General features: G+C 36.5%; 1 protein-coding gene across 1 annotated transcript in view; it reads right to left on the bottom strand.

The window, feature by feature from the left end:
- Positions 1 to 10327: 10327 nt before the first annotated feature.
- Positions 10328 to 16333, bottom strand: part of KCND2 (potassium voltage-gated channel subfamily D member 2) — a 468413-nt gene continuing 462407 nt past the window's right edge. Inside the window, exons 4-6 of the mRNA XM_060019963.1 lie at positions 15859 to 15951; positions 12581 to 12828; positions 10328 to 10921 (exon numbers count right to left, since the gene is read on the bottom strand). Coding sequence (XP_059875946.1) covers positions 10744 to 10921; positions 12581 to 12828; positions 15859 to 15951 — 519 coding nt within the window. The 3' untranslated portion in view covers positions 10328 to 10743. The remainder of the gene's footprint in view (positions 10922 to 12580; positions 12829 to 15858; positions 15952 to 16333) is intronic.

Genomic DNA, 16333 nt, shown 5'->3' with positions numbered 1-16333 from the left:
CTCACTTGAGTTACTGAAATGGGTTCCTAATTGGTCTTCCTGCTTCTTTCCTGCCCTCTTCTCCAAATGATTCTTCAGCACACAGCAACTAGAGTGAGCTGTAAAAAGCACAAATTGGATCCTGTCATTCTTCTGCTCAGAATTCTTCGTGATTTCCCATTGGATGGAGGACAAAATCCAAAATCCTTAAGTGGAAGGGCCTATAAATTCAGACATGTCTTCTGCCATGTGTCCACTTGCCAACCTGTGTTCACTCCCCCTGTCACTCACTGTGGCTCATCCGCACAGCCCTTCTAACGGGTTTTCAAATGTTTCAAGAGCTTTACTCCCTTGTGCATTTCAAGTTTGCTTCTAGGGACTGCCTGGAATGTTTTTCTCCCCTTTTTTGGATAATTCCCACTTCTCTCTTTTGAGCCCCAGTAGATAGGTCCTCAAAGAGAACTTTTCTGGACCTTGAATCTTAACAATTTGCAATTATATATTATCTGTGTCTTTATTTGCTTAATGATACTGTGATGATGGGAATCGTATTTGTCTTATCTGTTGTTTTATTTCAAGTGTCTAGCAGAGCAGTGCTTAATCAGTACCTGTTGAATTAATGAAGTGAATGAATGAACTGCGGCTGATGCAAGTACTTCTTCATTTCAGGGACGAAAACACAATGCAGAGATAAGCAAGTCACAAGTTGTTCCTAGATCTGTTGCCTTTAAGTGATGAAATCCAGGATTGTGTGTTACATGCAGAGTTGATACTATTTAATTTTACTGTTAACAAAAGGAGAGACTCTGCTGGAGGGGGGACGTGCACGGGCTTTGTAGCCGACCTGGGTTTAGTTCCATCTTAATCATTCACTGGTGCTGTGGCCCAGGCCTAGTTAGTTTCCTCGCTTGGAAAATGTTCTTCCTAACTCCAACTCCAAAGCTGCTGCAGAGAGTTGAAAGGAAGTGAATGGCTCACGTTGCCGGCTTCATGAATAAATATTAGCTGTCATTTTCACTGAAAGACCTTTATTTTGGCACTTAACTATGAAAGGGAAAGAAATAGGAACCAAGAATGATAAACTGTTGATTTCTTCAAAATACCCAGAAAAATTTCACTCCCGGATCATATAAAGGCCTGAAATAACAGGTAGTAGAAGGGAAATATTAAAACCCATGAATTTTACTGAAATCAAATAGATAGGTTCTTGGGGCTTCCCTGGTGGCGCAGTGGTTGGGAGTCCGCCTGCCGATGCAGGCGACACGGGTTCGTGCCCTGGTCCGGGAAGATCCCACATGCCGTGGAGTGGCTGGGCCCGTGAGCCATGGCCACTGAGCCTGCGCGTCCGGAGCCTTGCTCCGCAACGGGAGAGGCCACAGCAGTGAGAGGCCCGCGTACTGCAAAAAAAAAAAAATAGATAGGCTCTTTACATTCCCAAGGCAAATGTATGTGTGCTTCCTAGGCCTGGAATGTTCTGTGCATGTCTGGCTCCTCCTTCTGCAGGTCTCACATGCCTTTTCCTACAGGCCATTTCTTCAACACCATGTTAAGTATCCCCCAACTCCTCCCCACACCACCATTGCATTGCTGATATGAGCACTTTATACTTTTTTCCTGGTATGTCACTATGAGCTTAGGTTGCTTAACTGTCTATATATGTCTGCCTATGTTGGGTGCAAGTCAATGAGTAGACTATAAATACTGAAAGGTAGCAGGACATGCCACCCCAGGATATGACTGTAAGAGTTTAGGACTTGCCACTCCAAGATACGCTGCTTTGGTATATTGATTATTTGGCACTATAGGCACTTGAAACACAGCAAAGGCAGGAACAGGTGTTCTCTGAACTGCCCTTATCTGCATAAAGATAGAGCCTCCAAAAGCAACTCAACTGTCATCATTTCTCCTCCCCGGGCCTTTCTTCAACCAGGGGGGACTGAGTCTTGTCACAGAAGAGGAGACTAGAAGTCTGCCCCACATCCAGACACACTTTGTCATAAATGATCACCACCTCCATCTATTCTTCAAAGGGCCCATTTATCTTTCCTAAAAATCGTCTACTGTCCCCTAAGAGGCCTACATCCCACTCCCGCTTTCCCTATTAAGATGGTATTTAATCCTGACTTCTAGGCCACTTAGGGGGTTTACTCATTTTCTCTGAGTACCTCACATATATACATGAGGTATACTGTTAAGAAACATCTTTATTTTTCTTTGCTTGCTTTTCTCTTGTTAGTCTATGTTTTGTTACAAGGCGTCTCAGCCAGGAACTCAGAAGGGTAGAGGGAAATGATTTTTCCTTTCCTACAACACCAACAAGAACAGGATCTTGTCATTGTTTTATCCCAGCACCTAACACGCGGCCTGGAACGTACAATGTGCTCACAAAGAAAATGAATGAATAGAATGGTTACCTCTATAGCTTGAGGGTCATTATACCCCTTTGCAGAACTGTTTTTGTCACAGCTGAAGTATAATGCAAGAATCATTCCTTAAAAAATCCACTTCTTTGTTAGAAAATCTCTTGTAATGTATATAATTTGAAGCTATGGCCATTAAACTATACATTAGGGGGGCTTCACACAACTTTCTTGAGTTGCATCTTCACTGCTTAATATTCAGGATGCATTAACATTCCCTTTGAGTGAGGAGACTTTTCTTCCTTCCTCTGGGTGTGTCCACAGTTCTCCACAGTGTCATATACAATGACTAACGTGGACTGGAGAATGTGGGCATGTGTGTACATCTGTGAACCTTATAAATTATAAAGCCCAGAGAAAGTGGCTTAGCCCCTTGAAAAGTAGGAAGAATAAGGCAGGAGCTCATAGATACTTTTTTTTTTTTTTTGCGGTATGCGGGCCTCTCACTGCCGTGGCCTCTCCCGTTGCAGAGCACAGGCCTCGGGTGCGCAGGCTCAGCGGCCATGGCTCACGGGCCCAGCCGCTCCGTGGCATGTGGGATCTTCCCGGACCGGTGCACGAACCCGTGTCCCCTGCATTGGCAGGCGGACTCTCAACCACTGCGCCACCAGGGAAGCCCCTAATATTTTATATTACATGTTTCTATTATGAGAAATGCACTGGATGCTTAAGTTGACTTATTTGTTTGACTTTCCCTTATATTGTGAAACACTGTTTGTTGAGGCTGTGCTCTAAAGTGTATTTTGGTCGTTGAATATATTTTTCTCTGTTATGAGAAGAAATAACATAATTTTTCTCTGTTAGGAGAAAGGAAGTACAGCTAATTAAAAATGAACGATAGCCACTCTGAAGTTCATTTGTATTTAAATTTTGACTATGGTCAGGGATTATTACAGAAACATAGTTAATCAGAATCAGAGACACTCAGACACCATAAACTGAAGCATTTATAACCTCACTTCTTGACCTATGGCCTTAACATTATTCTCCTAAATTGAGTTTATTATAATCATTTTATCATTCATTCTAAATTTCGTTTGAGATGGTTGAGGGAAATGTCTTGAATTAATTTCAAATAATCCTACATAATTGATAGTCTATATCTAATAGTAAATAACTGCAGTGTAATTGAACTAAATTCTCAGAATCTTTGCCAATGACCTGAATTCTAGGTAAGATAGTGAAAGAAACTGACATGACGTTGAATTCTTCTGGTCTTTCAAACTCTATATCTTCCAAACCATATAGAGTTTCAGGTTCCTTCAGTCACCCATGGCCCCATTTCTTTCTTAGTCTCTCATTAGTGGGCTCGCGCACACTTGGATGAATAAATGCATTTTGTTTTAGATACTAGTGGAGCTGTCTGATACTATATTTATGTCTCCTTTTCAAAATATAGCTTGATTTTTATAGTTGAGTTTACCTGCTATATATTCCTACTTTGGAAAAAACAGAAATGAGAATTTTTATCCTTCTGTAAGACAATTTGGAGAAATTTTACTATTTCATGGAAGCAACTTTTTATAATTTGTCATCATGTTCAGTAGGATTTGAAAATCATAGGCCATGTGTAATATTAATATTTCTATACTTTTCTTTTTAATAATGGCACCTTAATTTTTCATGTAAAGAAAGTTTTGGACACAACATTGATACTCCCAATGAGTAATATATTTACCTTTTGAGAAATAGGAAAGGAAAGATTGAAGTGGAAGGTAAAAATAAATTATTAATAGGCCAGTATTATTTTGGAACATAAAACATGCAAATGATGAAACCCAAAGAAGTTTTATGACAAACAGTTATATCCCAAGTACCACTTTAATATCCCAAGTACCATTTTAAAAGGTACATTAAATTTTCTACAGTTCAATATAAATCAAATGTCCGTGTTTACACCTTTCCTAAAGCTTTCTATTTTATTAGGAGAAAATAAAAGCTATCCACTACCTATAGAAAAAGTTTGGAATTCTTTGTGAGGATGGAAAAATCCAAAAATATTTTTAATCGTATCATATTAACTTGGAATACTGATTTATGCCATCACTTCGCCTATCTGAATATTTCTGTGCCTTATTTTGTATGTGGTATTAAATGCCAATAGGCATTTCATTATCATCCTCCAGAATTTTTGTCTGCAGGAATTTGAGGAAGATACAAAAGAGAATGAAGGGTGGGAATTGTGGTTTTGACTTTAATGCTAAAATGTTCTGTTATTATGAGCCTCTAGGGTGTGGACTATGGGCCAATTAGATGCTGCACATGTAACTACAGCCCTGATCAACAACCTTGAGAATTTTGGCAAGCCTTGCTCAAGAAGGGGAGTGAGCAAGAGATGATGTATGCTCTAACACATAATTCTCTCTGTTCCTGAAAAATTAACTCAATATGTTTGCTATGCTGATACGGAGTTGTTAGAAAATCTTTGTCAACTAGGACAGCACTATATTTCCCAGCTAGGTTCCATTTTTATTTTAATTCACCAATAGTCAATCAGGAATATTGACTAATAGCACATTTTTCAAGATAAGAAAAAAACTTAGATCAAAGAAAATGGAAAGAAAAATTGATCGTCTTTGATAACGACATTGTAACCATTAGAGCAGGGATATAATTAGACTTCCTCCTACCTCCCATTTAAAAAAATTTCTCTTTTACTAGGAAAAGAAATAGCATCAATATTTCTACAAAATAGAACTCTGTGATTTAGTTTAAAATTTTATATTATTTGAATTAGGAAAACCCAGACCCATCTATTTTCAGTGTTAAAGTTTTCTCAACCAGAATGTGGCCAATACAGAGCTTAGATTAATACATGTAATTAATGGATTGATGCATGGAAAGTGATTAGCACAGTGACTGGCATATAGTTAGGACTAAATAAAAATTATCAGTCACTATTATTGTTATCTTTTCATGGTTGTTATAATCATTGTTACTTAGTGCTCATTTTGAATCTACAGAAGAAAGAACCTGTATATTGAAAAGAATGAATTAGAATTTTTCCTCTATGGTTTGTACATTCATTTCTTACGAGGTTGGTTGAGAATAAAAATAAAGCACGTTAAGTCCAGATTAAGCCCTATGTAATATTGTGTGTGACATTTTTACTTTCGAAATTTTTACACCCAGTGCCTCTGATAAGGAAATCGAACAGATTCATCAACCCAAGGTCAAGGTCCGTGCTTTGGCTCTTTTAGCCCTCCCATTTCTCAGTATCAGTTCCTTACTCTGCTATTTTAGGGTTTCATTCTCTGTTGTACAGGGAGCTTGGAAGATCACTGAGCAATTTATCAATGTTTAAACATTAGAAACTGATAATAGGTTAAGATAAATACCTTTTGGTGTTGTAATGTGTAGCTCTAACAAAGGAATTAACTTGATCAAACCAAAAAAAATGTTGGATTGTCAATTAGAATCAAACCCAAGGATGCTGCTCTATCACCTTGTAGCCCTTTTTTTCTAGGGTTTTCTTTTTTTCTTTTCTTCTAGGGTTCCTCCAAATCTCTGTCTACATCTTTGGTCCCACCCTTTAATACCCTTCTTCTGCCAGCCCCACGTTTTGGAACTAACATAGACCACCCTGGCCCAACTCTTTGGTGAGTGCCACTAATTATAAACTTCCCTTTCTTTCTAGACTTACTGCTCTGTTGTGCCATTCTCGCACGCGTCTCAGTGGGAATAGTCAGATGAACTAGTGTGAGGTGTGGTGTTAGGATTCACAGCAGCACTGTGTGGTACTCTTCCTGTACAACTGTTTTAATAGCTTTCTTCACATCTTTTGAAACTATGGTAGGAAGAGCAGAGTGGATACTTGGAAAAGGCTGTGTTTTTACAATGCTCAAATCATTAACGTGAAGTTCTACCTCCTTTTCTGTTTGCTTTGTCTTGCTTTCCATTCTTCAGAAATACTCATGCGCTCTTATTCCGCTCCCCTCCCCCCATAGAAAGAGAACCATACCCTACAGAACGAGGATTTTAATGACATGATGGGGAGATTTTAGAAAGTACTTCAAAGAACACCATCTGATGTAAACTCTGTTGAAGAGATATCTTCAGGAGATTAAGTAAGAAAATGACTGTCAATACGACAGAAGGGAGGATACCTGTCATGTAGGATTCTGAAGAGCAAAGTGAAGCAGAGAGTACTCCAAGCTGTTTTCCCCTACATAAGTCCTTGAGGAGGATTTGGTCTGGATTCCTGAATGCTATTTCTCCAGCACCTTTCACGATCTCTAGTCCATCCTATGCACTCAATAACTAGAGTTATAAATAGAATGAACATTAGTTACTTATTGGATTTCCATAGAAAAACCAGAAAGGAAAATGATTAGGGGAAGAGGGAGACTAATCTAGTAAAAGAATGATTAGTGCTTGAAGAGAAATAAGGGAAAAGGTAAGGTGGGCAGTAAAGAACACAGGATGAGAAGGTACATTACGGATCTCATATTATTTCCTCTAAAAGCTTTTTGCAATATATATATATGTAATAATTGTCTTAAGCAAATGTGGTGTTCAAAAGTCACAATTCCTTATAAGTACAAAATCTTACTTTTTGGAGACTGTTTTACCACCCTAAACACAGCCAGCTCAGGTGGATAATTTAATAATTCAAAAAATTACAGTCGCCTACATGATTTGTGTCGACAGTTCTGATGAAGTTTACACAGTGCCGACCAATAACCACTCTTGTACCTGTGAGTTAATCAAACACTTTAATAACACCCTAGGGAAGAGGAGTTGGCTTTCTTATAAAACTCAGAGGAGTCATCTATCAAGAACCCTTTTTATTCTCTTGAGCAATGTTGTCCGCAGTCATTGATATAACTCCCTGGAGGCTATTTTCAGGTCAACTCTATAACTAAGTTGAAGGAATAGGGAGGTGTGTTGAACCTTTTTAATGCAAGATTGGCATCTCAGTAAATCAAGGACTGTAAAGGAAAATAATTAATAAGAAAAAAATGGAGACTATCCACTCAAGAGACTCACTAGTTATCACTAGTTAAAAGCACCCTCTGTACTAACTAAATGACTTACTCTTTCTCCTTCTTCTAATAATCTCTTAACATTTTCTTGCTTTTGGTCCCCTGTTGAAGAGAAACCATCAGTATGTGTATATTTTAAAAAAAAGAATAAAAAATCTGTGTGTTTGTGTATAAATATAGATAAATACACACACACACACACACACACACACACATACACACACACACACACACACACAGCTAGACAAATAAATCGCCTGTTTCCATAGATAGAAAAGAGTCTTTGACTAAGAACCTAATTGGGTTCTGACCAAAGTTATTACCCCAGAGCTTCTCTTTGCTTAACTCAAGCAGTGGTGATCAAGAAGTGTATAAGTTTCAGGTATCAGCCTTACTTCTCTCTGGTCGACACTGTGCAAGAGGCAAGTGGCGTTTACGGAACAGGCTAATAACTGTGGGTCACACATTGTAGAAAGCATTCTACTTGAAAATATCGTATATAAAATACAACTGATTTTAACCCGACTATCTTTTTTTAAAACCAGTAAAACCTTGCAATACACTTTACATTATCATAGTTAGTAGCTATGGAGGTGTAGTTGCCAAGATATTTCCAAAAATGACTATTTAAAGCAGTGGCACTCTTTTATCTTTAAATGATATTAACTTCTCTATTGAAGTCTCTGCCTAAATTCCCATTGTTGGCAGAAAATTATTATCTCCACCATTTAGAGTAGATTTGTGTCACACACGATCGATGGGTTCTTTGAGTTTGTCCATGTTACAGGCTTCTCCAAAATATGTATGAAGAGTGTAGTACACCCTAGATTTTGGAAAGGAAGGAAGTCTACAAAAAACAGGGCAACAGTCAACCATGTCCTGTTCAAGCATGCACATGTTTTATTTAAGTATTTTCCAAAGGTCTATTTTTTTCCAGCATAATGCAGATATTATGCTATCCTTTGAAATAAGATATACGAATTTCAAACAAAATTGTCAAAAACAATGACCTTGGTTACTCCATATGGCACACAGAAATAATTACATTTCACTTACAATACAGATGCACTTAACACAGTCATCAATAGTCATTCACCACCAACACAGTATATTTTTAAATCACCTAAAACACCAAAAAATTTTTTTCTTTTCTGAAAGTCTAAAGAAAGTAATAGTTTTGGATAAATGATAAGTTGAAAAGGAGGCAGAATTGCAACAGAAATAATCTAACTGCATTTTTAAATGTAATATTAAGAACATGAAAATAGAACTTTTCCTTGGGAATCAAAAGACCTAAGTATTCCTGATTGAGTTTTCTTTAGCCTACTTTTTAAAAAGCTTTTCAACAAATACCATCAAAGAAGTTTCACTATATATTTGCTCTAGAAGCATAAAGTGACATGAGGCAGGTGTTAATATAATTATTAATATTCACGCTTCAGGAAGATTAGTAACTTTTAAAAAGACATACTAGGAATAAAGCCAGTTCTTCCCGTGAGATAGTAGAATTTATCTGACTTTCACTCAGCAAGTGTTTATAAATCTACTGTGCGCACAGCATTGTTCTGGAAGCTAGTCTAGGAAGGGGAAGCAAGAATTTCTGGCTTTACTTGAAAATGGTTGGATTATTTCCTCTTTATGATAAATTATGATAAGCATTTTAAAATCTCTATAGTAGAGGGATAATTATTAACTCTTTCCATGTATTGAAGCTAAACTTATTCCTTACAGTGGTGGTTTGGAATGAACAAAACTTTTCACTGGACATAAAACTTTTTTACACTGTCACGTGCAGACATGTCTGCTGATATATTTTAAAGGTGAAAAGATATCAAGACTTTTCAGTTAAATGTACATAGAGCTCAATTTTGCATCATCAAACTCCTGTCCTCCTGATTTAGAGGAGAAAATTGCTCCTTGCAATATGCAGGAACCTTTCTGAGACAAATCTGTGCTGCCTTCCCCAGTGGCGTAGAAAGCATGCTTTCAACAAATATTGCTGCATAAAGCACTCCAGTTTATCTCTGCATTTCAATTCACGCTAGTTATTCTCAAAATGTATTCGAGACCTAAAGCAAAATAAATAATACATCAAGCGAGATTCTGGGATCACTGATCCTGTGATGCTAATCCCAGCCAATTCTTTTCATGAAACATACAATGATATATCCAGTATCTGGGCTTTTCCATAACAGCAAAAAGGTTAGAGATAATTCATAGATGTCAACTCCTTTTTTTCCTGATTTTTGACAAGGGGATTGACGATGATGATAATCTACTTATAAGATAACTTGTTGGAGAATACAAAAGTAGGAAAGTCCTTTGAACTACAAAACATTAGTCCAGCTGATGATGATAAATCCAATAGAAAGGTGCTATAGAAATACAGGAACAAATAATGCACTGTCACAGGAATACAGTGGACCAAAGAATATTACAGAAAAACATTTACGGCACAAGGGTTTTGGATTAAAAAGTTATCTAAAACCTGGCGACACGAGAAGTTTTTCTATGGAATGTGGCTCTTACTGTATCTAAGAAGATCTGGAAATACAACAACAGAAAATCCTGATTCCTGATACAACAGGTGTACAATGAATTATTGCAGTTGTAACAGTATCTAGGTGCAAGGTAAAACAATAATTAATACTGAACTATCTGAACACTTTAGATTTACTAGTGAGCATCCCCATGAGAAATACTGCAGTTCTAAAAGGAGTTTATTTGCACAGCCCACCATGGAACATGAACGATCAGCTTGTTGTAAGTACACAGAAATTCCCTCTTTCTACAATTATAGTTTATCATGCCGATTCTGAAGACAACGTAAGGAAACTGAGATCACGGCTCCAAAGAATTCTAGCATGCATTATGATGGTTTCCTTCAGTCAATACAAACGTGTTGTATGAGGTTTTTTTTTTTTTTAAATGTGTAATAATAATCTTCATCATAGCCAATGTTCATGGTTTTAACAGGAAAAATTTTTATCAAAATGTTTTCCGTATTTTTTTGTTTTGCATTCAACTGGAACATTATGTTCAAAGATTTATTTTATTTATTTTATTAAAAAAGAGTTCTGGTCATAAGAAGCATCAATAGGCGGCATTTCATTGTGCTCATTCACAAAGTCAAAGGGCCACAGACTATTTCTCAGTTTGACAGGTTAGACTCCATCTAGAAATGCCTTTTGGTGGTTTTATTTCCATCTTCAAGTTTGGAAACTTTGTCTTTGTTTCACTACCAACGTCCTTGCTTTGTCGTTTTCATCTGCGAAACGTTTATTGTTTCTTCTTTCTTCCACGTTGGGATTCTTTCCACAGCCAGGGCTCAAATTCTCTTGGACCTGATTCCAATTGTCTTAGAGAGCAGACACTCTGACAATGTTGCCTCCTGAGTACTCAGGAGACTCTGGCCTGTCATCTCCTTCGGGGGTGGTTACTGGAGGTGTTGGGATGCTTATTATTGCTGTAGTCACATAAGGTTGTTCACAGTTTAGTTTAACACACTCTTCCATTTTGGCATTTAAACTGGATCGGCTGATGAGGAAAACATAGATTTAAGAAAGTGAGTTGTTTACTTAAAATTTTCTTTCCAATAACGAGGAATACATGTTTTCATGTTTATAAGTAACATTTTAAATGGCTAAGAGCAATCACCAAGATTAAAAAAAATGAAACACCAAACCTTAAGATAAATTAACGTGAACATTAGGGCATTAACATCGAACGAATGTCTAAAAGCCAGCTGAATTTGGTTCAATCAGTGTTTCTCAAAGTGTTTTCTACAAAAATGCAGAGCAGGTGAGTTTTGGAAAGCCTAAGTTGAGCAAAGTAAAATAGTTTTCTTTAAGACAGGACCTCTGAGAGGTTTGAGATACCATCATGAAAGGGACATACCCTGTGGATAAACCTCAATTCTTTTGCCCACAGAATCTCTTTACTACCTTGTCTCTTTGGGATATATGAGGCCCTTAAGGCTCTCAACTTAGTGACAGCCAAATATTAGGAACCCAAGTTAGTCATTACTAATACTTAAACATTTTCCCAAGTGGTATTCTTGCATGAGTTATATACTCTGTGTAGGGAGGGGGAAAGAGGGTAGGAGTAAGGAGGGTAGACATAGGAGCTTTAAACTACTTTTTTTTCCATAGAAAACTTAATTAAAATGTTTGTCCTAAGATTTTCTTTATAAACACTTCTCTATTTTCTACTTTGTTTTGGAATAAATGTAAAACAAGATACAGGTAGAATATCTTAGAGACAGAAATCTTTCATTGCTCCAACATTTAATATTGGAGCAATGAAATAATAATGGAATAATAATATTCCATTTAATCCCAGAGACATCTGATTTTTTTCCACAAAGACTGTTGGATGCCAACAAAGAAGTAGCACTGAATTAACAGATTGTTAATCTGAAAAGATAAGCTTTTTAATTTGAAGAACAAAGGAAAATTCTTTGGAGAGAAATTGATCTTTACAATGATTTATCTAGTTGAAATGTACTATTGATACTTATTATTACACATGTATGATTTTGGTCAAAACAAGTAGCACGTAAACAGAAGCAAAGGGAAAATACCAATAGAAAAACTTCACTTAAATTGTCCACAAACTCACCAGAGGTAAACAATTTCAGCATTTTGCTTATCTTTTTTTGATATTGGATTGAGTTTTGTGTTTGTTGAGGCCCCAAATACCTTTATGATCAAAATTGTATACTGATTCAAAAGATTCCTTTCGGCATAGTTTTATTTTTCACTGTGATATTAACTACGTTGAATATTTTTGGGTGCTGTTGAATACCTTTCAATCATATCAATGTCAATTTAATTTGTCTCTTTTGCTTGTGTTGACTATCATTTCAGGCCATGTGTGTTGACTTAGGGGACTCCTGAGTGTAGAGGTATCTGCTCAAGAAAAAGTTGTGAGGTTGAAGAGGTAAGAATACATTTGTGTGTGCCTGACCTTCTTATCTTCTTTCTATTCTTTTAGTACTGACTCAGCTACACCTTTGACTCTTAGCGAATATTACAGTAGATTAATTTTCCTACTTGTTTCAGACCAGTTTTGTCTCATTCTAGACCCGAGGAACTCGGATTTAATTGCCACAGAGGTGGCAACATGACAGTAGGTGGAGATGTGCTCTGAGAAGCAGCACAGGTGTGTTAACGCATACAGATTAATCTCAGGTACCTGTTAGATAGCGGGGTTCTCTCCACACATCTAATCTGAATCGTGCTGAGTTCTTGCACACTGCCTCGGTGGCTTCCCGATATGTTGGCGTTTGGAATGCGGAAAGTTTTTTTGTGTCGTCTTGAACAGCAAGTGCTGGTGATGCCTTGTTGTGAAGAGACAGAGGGACTGTGACTTGAAGGACGATTAACTGTTGCAACTTCCATGCAGCTTTCTTCAAAGACTTGTTCATCCACAAACTCGTGATTCTGTTCCATAGTGGTAAGAAATGTGAAGAGAGCACAGGAACACATTTTTAACTTAAAAAAATGTATTTATTGTTTTTCCTGAAGTATGGTTGACTTACAGTATTATCACATTTTACCTCTGAAAAAAAGATTTGAATAGTTTTCTTTTTAGAAATGAAATATGCCCACGTACATTTACATTATCTTATGGGTAAAAAAAATATCATTTTCATGATAATTAGAATATCAAAGCTTCTTGTTGGCCTTTGTGTGAAAATAATATCTCTCTAGTTAGACCCTGAGATTGATATACACAGACTGATTTAGTACCCGTTTATAGACTAACTTTACCTTGAAATATCATTTATTAAGTTAAATATAAAATCTGGAAGTTATCAACTAAATATTAGAAACCCTCAAAAATGAATATAGATAATACCCGTGGGGAATGTGTAAATTCACATGTACTTTATTTTTAAACAAATTGACAGGCTGAAGTTATGAGAAAGAGACTATTTTAATAGCATGTTCCAAGTTAGATTGTCTGTTATATATTAGCAAATATTTTCACATGGGATTGAAAATATTTTTTAATTAGAAAATGAGATAACTAAGACAATTCCCATTCCTTTAGATGCTCCTCTAAAATTCCCAGTATATAGAAAAATATGACTTATGAAGTAAGTAAAATAAGACTTATTCAATAAGTAAAATAAATTTATCGGAATGCATCACTTTATATTTGACCCAGAAGGGGTTAGCACTGAACTTTTGAGGTCTCCATTCTTATCTTTGTGATACATCACTGGCTGGGCCCATGATCTCTGTCTATGTTCCTCTAACCCAGAAGCCAACAGTGATGGACATCATCTCACATACCACGCCTTAGTGAAACACAGTGTAAAATCTGCTTTTAAAATATTTAATAAATTAGAAATTTATTAAATATTTAATAAATTAGAAATTTATTCTGCTTTTAAAATATTTAATAAATTAGAAATTTATTAAATATTTAATAAATTAGAAATTTATTCTAATAAATTAGAAATTTAGGAATTTAATAAATTCCTAAATTGCCTATGCCATACTTTTACCTCAGACACATAAGGGAAAACATTTTTGGTCTGAACTACTGAGAATATCTTCAATTACTTTTTTTTTTCTTTGTGTGGGTGGGAATAGCCTTATAATAGAAGGCTTTGTCCATGCCAAATTTCACTTAATCATCTCTCATCCTAAAATATTAGTAAAACAACTGAAGGAATTTACTGGCTAATAGGAAAAATATTGTTTTAGTTACTCATTTTGCCATTTCTTTGCTGAGACAAGCATTTTGAAGTAAATGAAGTTTAACATTCTGTTTAGAGTCCAGAGGATAATATGATCAGCTGAGACAGAATTTCATGTTAAATATTAAATTTTATAGAAAAAAATACAGCTCACAAAGGAGTCACAATCTGTTTTCTTCTATTACAATGCACATTTCACATACATAATACAAGTCATAAGGCGTGACATTCTAATTTACCTCATCAGTGATTGAAAGGGAAGAAGTCATTCTGTGGCTGGTTAAGGTATATTTTTGTAGGTAGCTCAATTTAAACTATATTAATTAGTATTGAATAATTTTTGATTAAAAAAGCCCTAAAAGGTAAAACAGTCAAAAAATGGAAATAGAAAGAAAAAGATAGGGATACATACATTTGATTATTGTTATCATTTAACTTTCAAAGAGTTATCCTAATAAAGTATAGATCTTTATTTAAGATACTAATATAATCTGTTTCAAGCCCTCAAATCATTTTCCATTTATTACGAGATAAAGATCAAAATTCTTTACGTGCCTCCAAAACACAAGGTTATCTGGCCACCGCCTTCCTCTCCTCCTCTACTTGTGCCATGGTACCTCTTTCCTCTGACCACCCCCAAGTTCTTTTACTTCCTCTCAGGCCAAGTTCCAGTCTTCCTCAGGTGCTTACATCAACTTTTAGCCCCTTCATTTCTTTGCCTAACTAACTCATAATGGTCCTGTGGTTCTTAACTCAAGTTCCACCAGTGAAGCTTTGCCTGATCTGGTACCCTCTGGCTCCACCCTCTTTGCCCCCAGTCCACTGGGGCCCCATTTTTGCTTCCCCTGCTAGTTGTCCTTCTCCAGTAACATCCACGTTTTGTCCCAAACCTGCAGGCTCAAGGGGGGCAGAGGCCATACCTGACTTCACGGTGTATCTTGGGTCTGGCTCACTGTCTGGCACATAATAGGCAAGTAATACATGTTGGTTGAAAGACTATAGAAGTATATGAATAAGTGGATGGACAGTATGTCAGAATTGAGAATACAAATACGTGTCTCTGGTGAGTGAACAAGCAGACTTGATTCAAATACGGTGAAAGTTTTATTCTGCTCTGTGGTCACAGACTGTGATCCCTTTTGACAAGCTAGCTAGAAAACAGATGCCTTTGTTAAAGAGGCGGTCCAACTGGGAGCCTACAAGTGGAGAAATGCAGACTGAATCCTCAGCCCCAAGGGGTATGCCAGTAATTAACTGCGTCATTTTCTTATGAGAACAGATAGTTTTTATGATCAATCTCTGTTTATTATACCTGTGAATGAAAGAAATGCTTATATTCAGTTATTCTCTATTTTGTTATTACTATTGCTATCCCCTTTATCCAGATGTCAGGAACACTTAAACTTCATTATTTTTATTTCTGTTTAATCAGCATTTTAAGAATCAGGAGAAGATATTCTATAGGACTTGCAGTCAGCTATTGGAAGACAGCTTTCCATCTGCATTAAACTGATATTTTAGCCTAGGGTTAAGATTACCACTAAGGATAAAAACATGTTAATAAGTCTCTAAAATACTTTCTAAGTTGAAATGTCACTACAGTCTTTCAAAGTAAGTTCAATTACTGTGGATTTTTTTGGTTTTTAGTATATTTTGCAGTAATGCAGATGGGGAAATTGTGCTTGGATGCATTGAATATTCACAAAAACCAATGGGATTACTGTCTGAGTTGCAGGGGCAGCCAGTCCTGCCTTTTCCTTACCGTGGTTTTTTCCAGGCAGTGAAGCAGGTGGTGGTGCTGGGTTTCAAAGCTGGAGCCGGATTTACTAACAAAGGCTTGCTCATCCTCAGAGGACTGTTAACAGGGAGAAGACAGAAGGGTTTTCTATTTTATTTGCAAACAATGAGAACCTCAGCCACATATTTCCACAGAGAGATCTGGCCTATTTCCTGAGATTAAATGGCAGCATTTTATTTATTTTTTTAACTAAAATGGATCAAATGTAGAGTTGCTTTTGAGTTTGATAATCAGCATTTACGTTTTCATCAAATTAGCGGTCTGGCCTTTTAGACTTGCCTCCATGAGTTGAAAATTTAATTTTCTTTTACTCATTCATCTCCCAGCTACCTTTGAAAGCCTGGGATAATAATATTTAATCTAGTACTTAGATAATCCTGAAACCACCTTCATGCTTACGTACACAAAAGCTATTATGTTAGTAAAGATGATTGGAATC

This window comes from Delphinus delphis, chromosome 9, assembly GCF_949987515.2.
Source record: "Delphinus delphis chromosome 9, mDelDel1.2, whole genome shotgun sequence".
NCBI lineage: Eukaryota > Metazoa > Chordata > Mammalia > Artiodactyla > Delphinidae > Delphinus > Delphinus delphis.
The sequence above is the reverse complement of the archived record's forward strand: the minus strand, read 5'-3'. Positions and strand labels throughout refer to the sequence as shown.